This window comes from Bison bison, unplaced genomic scaffold, assembly GCF_000754665.1.
Source record: "Bison bison bison isolate TAMUID 2011002044 unplaced genomic scaffold, Bison_UMD1.0 scf7180017864072, whole genome shotgun sequence".
Classification (NCBI taxonomy): domain Eukaryota; kingdom Metazoa; phylum Chordata; class Mammalia; order Artiodactyla; family Bovidae; genus Bison; species Bison bison.
The window spans coordinates 3577585-3586675 of record NW_011494644.1 but is presented as its reverse complement, the minus strand read 5'-3'; the positions used below and the strand labels follow the sequence as shown (position 1 = coordinate 3586675).

At 42.3% G+C, this 9091-nt stretch overlaps 1 protein-coding gene across 1 annotated transcript in view; it reads left to right on the top strand.

Moving 5' to 3' along the window:
- DNAH3 (dynein, axonemal, heavy chain 3) overlaps positions 1-9091 on the top strand; it is a 249802-nt gene that overhangs the window by 188716 nt on the left and 51995 nt on the right. The window contains exon 53 of the mRNA XM_010837413.1: positions 3937-4119. Coding sequence (XP_010835715.1) covers positions 3937-4119 — 183 coding nt within the window. The remainder of the gene's footprint in view (positions 1-3936; positions 4120-9091) is intronic.

The window sequence follows — 9091 nt, the reverse complement described above, 5'->3', positions numbered from 1 at the left end:
TCCCAGGGCTGATCTCCTTCAGAATGGACTGGTTGGATCTCCTTGCAGTCCAAGGGACTCTCAAGAGTCTTCTCCAACACCACAGTTCAAAAGCATCAATTCTTCAGCGCTCAGCCTTCTTCACAGTCCAACCCTCACATCCATACATGACCACAGGAAAAACCATAGCCTTGACTAGACGGACCTTTGTTGGCAAAGTAATGTCTCTGCTTTTGAATATACTATCTAGGTTGGTCATAACTTTCCTTCCAAGGAGTAAGCATCTTTTAATTTCATGGCTGCAATCACCGTCTTCAGTGATTTTGGAGCCCCCCAAAAAAAGTCTGACACTGTTTCCACTGTGTCTCCATCTATTTCCGATGAAGTGATGCGACCGGATGCCATGATCTTCATTTTCTGAATGTTGAGCTTTAAGCCAACTTAGTTCTTCTTCACTTTCTGCCATAAGGGTGGTGTCATCTGCATATCTGACGTTATTGATATTTCTCCCAGCAATCTTGATTCCATCTTGTGCCTCATCCAGCTTGTGCTTCATCCAACCCAGCGTTTCTTATGATGTACTCTGCATTTAAGTTAAATAAGCAGGGTGACAATATACAGCCTTGACGTACTCCTTTTCCTATTTGGAACCAGTCTGTTGTTCCATGTCCAGTTCTAACTGTTGCTTCCTGACCTTCCTAATGGTTGCTTCCTGACCTGCATACAGATTTCTCAAGAGGCAGGTCAGGTGGTCTGATATTCCCATCTCTTTAAGAATTTTCCAGAGTTTGTTGTGGTCCACACAGTCAAAGGCTTTGGCATAGTCAATAAAGCAGAAGTAGATGTTTTCTCAAACTCTCTTGCTTTTTTGCTGATCCAATGTATGTTGGCAATTTGATCTCTGGTTCCTCTGCCTTTTCTAATCCAGCTGAACATCTGGAAGTTCACAGTTCACGTACTGTTGAAGCCTGGCTTGGAGAATTTTGAGCATTACTTTACTAGAGTGTGAAATGTGTGTGACTGTGAGGTCATTTGAGTATTCTTTGGCATTGCTTTTTTTTGGGATTGGAATGAAAACTGACTTTTTCCAGTCCTGTGGCCACTGCTAAGGTTTCCAATTTTTCTGGCATGTTGAGTGCAACACTTTCACAGCATCATCTTTCAGGATTTGAAATAGCTCAGCTGGAATTCCATCACCTCCACTAGCTTTGTTCATGGTGATGCTTCCTAAAGGCCCAGTTGATTTCGCATTCCAGGATATCTTGCTCTAGGTGAGTGATCATACCATTGTGTTTATCTGGGTCGTGAAGATCTTTTTTGTATAGTTCTTATGTGTATTTTTGCCAGCACTTCTTAATATCTTCTGCTTCTGTTAGGTCCATACCATTTCTGTCCTTTATTGTGCCCATCTTTGTATGAACTCTTCCCTTAATATATCTAATTTTCTTGAAGTGATTCCTAGACTTTCCCATTCTATTGTTTTCCTCTATTTCTTTTCATTGATCCTTGAGGAAGTCTTTCTTATCTCTCCTTGTTATTCTTTGGAACTCTGCATTCAAATTGGTATATCTTTCCTTTTCTCCTTTGCCTTTCACTTCTCTTCTGTGGTGGCTCAGTCATTAAAAAATCCACCTGCAATGCAGGAGATAAAAGAGACACAGGTTCCATCCCTTGGTCTGGAAGATCACCTGGAGAAGGAAATGGCAACCCACTCCAGTATTCTTGCCTGGGAAATCCCATGTACAGAGGAGTCATGGGGTCACAAGGGTTGGACGCAACTTACTGACTAAACCACCACCACCACCATATATGAATATATATATATATAAAGTACAATATTAATAGTATATAAAAATACAATAGTATATATGAATAGACTGAGTTTTTTGGATCCCTCTTAAATTTTGTGCCCAGTGTAAGTGCCTCACTCACCTCACCGTTGCCCCAGCCCTGGCTATTCTCAGTGGAGGACTGGGCAGAATAAGGCAGTGGTGAAGAACAAGGCCTAGGCTCAAATTCCAGCTTTATAGCTTATCAGCTATAGAACCTTGAAGATTCTCTTCTATAAAAAAAAAGTGATAAGTCTTCACTTCATAGGACTATATGAAGATTAAATGAGCTAACACAAGTGTAACCCTTAGCAAAATGCCTGGCATATGAATTAGTAATTCATTTGTGCTTGAGCCACTTGACAAAACCATATTAAGACATGAATTTTCAGCACCAATAAAGAACTAAGGCAACTGAATGGTTTTCAGTGGGTTGGCCTGGCACTGAATACACAGCAGATCCACCAACACGCAGCACAGGGATGGGAAAGAACATCAGAAGTGGCTTCTGTTGCTCTCTTCCTTTAGTTGCGGGGTCCAACTCAAGGTCCTTAAGCTTTTAGAGAGCTGCTGGAAATTGGAGTCTATCCACATAAGGGTGAGTAAACTGTGTTATTTGAAGAGCAGCAAAATGACCTGAGACAGTCTAGACCAGTAAAGGGAATGATGGTGCCAGTTAACTTTCCTTGAGCCCTCCCACCTGTCTGGTGCTCTGTATGAGGAAAGTGCAGTTATCATCACATCACCCACAAAGAGATCAAGGTCCCAGAGAGGACAGACAACTTGCCCATGATCACACAGCCTCATGAGTAGCTGGTGCAAGTGATGAGGTGAAAACTGAAACGTAAGTCTGAGTGACTCCATAGTCTGTGTTCCTAATCAACCAGCTCGCTATGCTTCCTCTCTCACATGGGCTTTCTGTGGACAGTGGGTTCAAGGTTATGAGACTTTCTTCAAATAAACATTTGAATTGCCTTAGAAGGCAGAATCAAGACCAGTGGGTGAAAGCTGCATGGGGGTGGATTCTGTTTGCTAGAATTTTGTTGAGGATTTTTGCATCTATCTTCATCAGTGATAGTAGCCTGTAGTATATTAACACTTAACAAATTCCATATATATGTGTTAATATACTCTATTGGTGTTTCTCTTTCTAACTTACAAAGATGCTAATGATGATCCTATATGCAAGGCAGCAAAAGAGACACATATATAAAGAATAGACTTTTGGACTAAGTGGGAGAAGGCGAGGGTGGGATGACTTTGAAATATGTATATCACCATATATAAAATAGATGACTTGTGCAAGTTCGATGCATGAAGCAGGGCACTCAAAGTCGGTGCTCTGGGATAACCCTGAGGGATGGGGTGGGGAGGGATGTGGGAGGGGGTTCAGGATGGAAGGACACATGGGCACCCGTGGCTGATTCATGTTGATGTATGGCAAAAGCCACCACAATATTGTAAAGTAATTATCCGCCAATAAAATAAATTAATTAAAAAAAATTTGTTTAATTGCATGAGGGTAAATTCCAGCCCCTTATCAGGAAAATCTAATGTATTAAGTTGTCTCAAAAATGGTCCAACTCCCCTCCAGAGGTGGTGACCTCCCCATCAGTAGAAGTATTCAATCAGTGGCCAGAAAACTACTAGACAGGAATGTTGTAGAGGGCATCAGACTATTGGGGGAAAAATATGACCTTTAAAGTTCTGTCCTTTCCAGCTATCTCAGCCATGTATATTCCTTCACAGACTTAAAAAAATGTAGGGGTTTTTCCCCTAACTTACTTCTGTCTTTCCCTGCCCCCAATACTAAAGTATAGTGTAGGCTCAATACAAGAATACCTTTTTTTAATGTTGTATCTTTTAAAAAAATTTAAGATTGCTATTATATGTCTAGTGCCTATCATGGAGCTTGATAATACAACACATAGCATGAACTAAATAATGACATATTACAAGATCAAAGAGAGAAACTCCAGCCAACAAATATGTACCCAGTACCATTCACATCATTTGTATTTTCTGCATGTATTATCAGTTAGAGAATCATTTCAACTTTTGCCAGCTGTTCCATTTTTGACATTTATATAGCTGGCCTGGCACCCCACCCATCCTCTCTTCTTGCCAGGTAGCCGTCATGCAAGTGGAACTGACTGCCCTCCAACCCCAACTCATTCAGACCTCTGAGGAGACTGCTAAGATGATGGTGAAAATCGAGGCAGAGACTCAAGAAGCTGATGCCAAGAAACTTCTAGTGCAAGCAGATGAAAAAGAAGCCAATGCTGCTGCTGCCATTGCTCAAGGAATCAAGGTATAACTTGCTGAGAGGAAAGAAAGGGAACCAGCATTTTCAGGGTTCATCTGGTATCTCACTAGAGCCTAACAGAGTCTCACAGAATATACACGGTCATGCCTATCTTGCAGAGGGAAACAATGAGACTTGAAAGGTTAGTTTCCCAGCAGCACAGAGCTAGTAAAGGACACCTGGCTCTCTCCAGGAAGAATTATTGTTTTACAAATACTCTCCATCTCAATCAAAGTCGTATAAGCCCCAGCAGTATCTAACCCTGTTTCATATTTCTTTCTTCTCATTGACTCTTTTCTGGCCACAATGGCCTCCTAGCTATTCACTAAACACAAGGCATGTCCCACCTCAGGGCCCTTGCACGGGCTGTTTCCCCTGACTATCTCCTTCACCTCAATCATGTTTTTGCTCAAATGTAGCTGGTGTAAGGTGTGGAGTAAATATTTGTCAAATGACAGAATGTTGAATCTAGAGGACCCTATTTGAAGATAATTTTTGTACCAAAGAAGAAAAGTCCTGGAAAGGGCTTCACCTGTAATCAGATATTAGAAGCAAATCTGATTGATGTTCATGTTATATATTTCTCCAAGCATTTTCAAGTATACAATTCCATTTGAGTATCACAATGACTTTGGACTTATAGTAATGACAGCCATCAAGGTCTGGAAGCCAACAACACTGGAGTTCGGTAGTAAACTGTCTTTGTCTGACCTGTTGGTAGGATCCAACTCCAAGGCTCATGGCACTTAACTGAAGATACTTGTCCTTGTGCCTCACATAGCAGTTAGAAAAACTCTTTTGACCATTCTTCACACAAGAGCTTGAACAAGAATTAGTTTGTGTCTCACTTCTAGATCATGGAGTACCTTTTTCAAAAGAATAGGCCTTTTCTCCAGTGAGTCCTGAGATTCACTTGGGTCCAGTCCCTGGTCTCAGAATTCCACAGTGCATGCCCTGGATAAGAGGGCATGCTCACTCATAGTCCTACTGGTAGGACTGCCAGTGGAACCATGAAAGACATTGACCACTGGGCACATAATGTAGCAGGTAATTTACCATTCTATAACAGGATGATAATAAAAGCTACTACTTACCAGCACCATTTTGGTGTATTTGAAAGTGAAGTGAAAGTCACTCAGTCATGTCTGACTCTTTGTGACCCCATGGACTGCACAGTCCATGGAATTCTCCAGGCCAGGATACTAGAGTGGGTAGCCTTTCCCTTCTCCAGGGGATCTTCCCACCCCAGGGATCAAACCCAGATCTCCCACATTACAGGCAGATTCTTTACCAGCTGAGCCACAAGGGAAGCCCAAGAATACTGGAGTGGGTAGCCTATCCCTTCTCCAGCAGATCTTCCCGACCCAGGAATCAAACTGGGGTCTCCTGCATTGCAAAGGATTTTTTACCAGCTGAGCTACCAGGGAAGCCCATAGTATATTTGGTATTTCTTTATTTAAAAAATATTTATTTAACACTTACTTTTTGCTGGCACTTTTCTAGGCAGTGAGGAAATGGGAGTGAATAGAGAGTTTCTTCTCTCTTCTCTCCTGTACTTGATTTATATTAACTTTCATCATCCTAACAACCCTGCAAGGCAAATGGTATCATTCCTAGTTTACAAATGAGAAAATCATGATACAAAAACTAAAATGATTTGCCTAAGATCACACAGTAACAATGTGATTGAACCGGTATTAAAATCCACATTGCTCTGATTCCAAAGCCCTTGCATATGACCACTATTTCAGGAGTTACAAAAATTAGCAGCTGGGCAATATAATATGCTATGACACATACAGTATTTCTTTTAATTTGAAATAGTTATCTACTTGTAAAAGTCAAAAGATTTCAAGTAAAAATTCTAAAATTTCAGCTTTCCTTAGAAAAAAGTCGGGCTCTTGGGTAACACTGGACCTGCATTCTTGGGTTGCATCCATTGGCAGCATTAAATAGCTGCTGTCCTTTGTGTGTTCCAGCTCATCAAAGTCCCAGTCAGCTTACCTGCCACACTCATATCACTGGCCTGGCCCCTGTGCTGAGTGCTTAGTCGCCCAGTCATGTCCAACTCTTTTCAACCCCGTGGACTGTAGCCCGCCAGGCTCCTCTGTCCATGGGGATTCTCCAGGCAAGAATATTGGAGTGGGTTGCATGTCCTCCTCCAGGGGATCTTCCCAACCCAGGGATTGAACCCAGGTCTCCTGCATTGCAGATGGATTCTTTACTGTCGAGCCACCAGGGAAGCCCAGTGGCTGGCCCCTAGAGCATGTGAATTTGCAACTCTTCCATGGTTCTATACTAGAATCAGGCATGTCAGGGCTCAACTTTGCTCTGCCCATTCCTAACCAGTTTCCTAACCTATAAAATGGAGATACTGAGAGAAAAACACGTAAAGCTTATGGCATGTGTCCAGCATACAATCAGAGCTTAACAGCCCATGTTAACTATCCTCCAAAATTGTCATTCTTGACCCTGTACCAAGTGGACTTGCCTGTTTTATGAAGACCAGCCTCTCACCATGTGCAGGTATTCTCACATATAGGGTTGTGTTGTACAATGTCAGGGGAAAACAGTGACTTGCTGGAACAGGAGGGAGGCAAGAGATGACATTAGCTTTATAAGGAGATGGCCCACCACACCCATTCCTGGGCAATAAACTGCCACCTATGGTTTTGGTGTGAAGGGTGAGGTCTAGTGCTCTGCCATCCCATCCCCAAGTACTGGGAGCGACATCCCGGAGGTGAGTCAGGAAGTGGAAGAAACTCTCCAAGGAGGAGAAGAAAACCTGTGCTTGCTCTAAGGCTCTTTTCGTAAGGACCAGAAACCCCTCCTGAACCTCTCATGGCTACAGCCCTTTTCCACACAAGGATGGCTGATTTTCTTTAAACTCTTCACATGCCTAGAAATGAGAGAACCTGGGAGAGCACCCAGTGTGGTACTTAATGAAGTTCAGAGGTTCTGCAATGGAATGGGATTCACACTAGGAGGATCAGGAGATGGGCAAGAAAAGAGTCAGTCCTCAAACGCTTTGCTCCCAAGTAAAATGGTTTGCTTAAATTGGTCCATATTTTTTAAGCTAATGTGTCATTTCTTTCTCCCATAATGAGAATCATAACTAATGCCAGAAGTACTGCAGAGTTGATTACATTTTGTCAGTAAGCACTGTGATTCACAAGCCTCGAACAGCTTGCTGCTCTGTGCACTGCTAAGCTACAGGGGTCATTTTTCATTATAATTTCTTATCATGGAAGCAAATGATGTAGCAGTAATAACACATACAAAATGACTTTTAAGAGCTCAGCTTTAACACTTTTCCACTTTTCCAGGCTTTCCTCTAGTTCCTGTCTATACACGTGGATAGGTTTATTATTGCAACCGTAGCATAATTGCGACTTGTTTTGTGGTTTTGTTTCCTTAGCAGCTTATCACAAATGTTTTTCCAAAATGTCATATAATCATTTTAATGACCATTTTAAGTAGGTGCTTCACCCATCAAGTAGCCATTCCCCTATTGGGCATTGAAGTCTATTATTTCCTGCCTTGTTCTCAGTGTTTCCAGAGTATCAGCTTGAGTCTCTCAACAGAACTGTGTGCCAGAATCACCTTTGGAGTTTTAAAAATGCAGATTCCCAGACCCCTCTACCCCCACACCAGACTGAATGAATCAGAACCTCTGGGTGTGAAACGAAGATGTGGATGCTCTAAATGCTCCTCAGTGACACTGATGCACAGTCAAGATTGAGAATCACTGTTAAAGATAATGTTACAACCAGAGGCCTTTTGCATCTTCGTGGATCACAGCCTTGTTGTGGCAAACGAGCTTGCTGTGTAAAGCAATGAAGCTCTGAGCCATGCTATGCAAGACAGAGAGGTCATACATAGTTAAGAGTTCTGACAAAACATAGGAGGATGAAATGGCAAATCACTCCAGTATTCTGCCAAGAAAACCCCAAGAGCAGTATGAAAAGGCAATAAGATATGACACCAGAAGATAAGCCCCCAGGTCTGAAGGTATCCAGTATGCTACAGGGAAAGAGCAGGGAAACAGCTTCAGGAGGAAAGAAGATGCTGGGCCAAAGTGGAAATGACACTCAGTTGTGGATGTGTCTGGTGGTGAAAGTTAAGTCCAGTGCTGTAAAGAACAATATTGCATAGAAACCTGGAATGTTAGAACCAAGATAAATTGGACATGGTCAAGCAGGAGATGGCAAAAGTGAACATCTACATTTTAGGAATCAGTCAACTAAAATGGATAGAAATGGGTGGATTTAATTCAGGTAACCATTATATCAACTACTGTGGGCAAGAAGCCCTTAGAAGAAATGAAGTAACCCTCACAGTCAACAAGAGTCCAAAATGCAGTACTTGACTGGAATCTCAAAAAAAGACAGAATGATCTCAATTTATTTCCAAGGCAAACCATTCAGCATCACAATAATCCAAGTCTATGCCCCAATCATTAGTGCTAAAGAAACTGAAGTCAAATGGTTCTATGAAGACCTACGAGATCTTCTAGTTCAATTCAGTTGTTCAGTCATGTCTGACTCTTTGTGACTCCATGAACCGCAGCACACCAGGCCTCCTTGTCCATCACCAACTCCTAGAGCCAACCCAAACCTACGTCCATCAAGTTGATGATGTCATCCAACCATCTCATCCTCTGTCGTCCCCTTCTCCTCCCTCCCTCAATCCTTCCCAGCATCAGGGTCTTTTCAAATGAGTCAGATCTTCGCATCAGGTGGCCAAAGTATTGGAGTTTCAGCTTCAACATCAGTCCTTCCAATGAACACCCAGGACTGATCTCCTTTAGGATGGACTGGTTGAATCTCCTTGCAGTCCAAGGAACTCTCAAGAGTCTACTCCAACACCACAGTTCAAAAGCATCAATTCTTTGGCGCTCAGCTTTCCTTATAGTCCAACTCTCACATCCATACATGACTACTGGAAAAACCATAGCTTTGACTAGATGGGCCTTTGT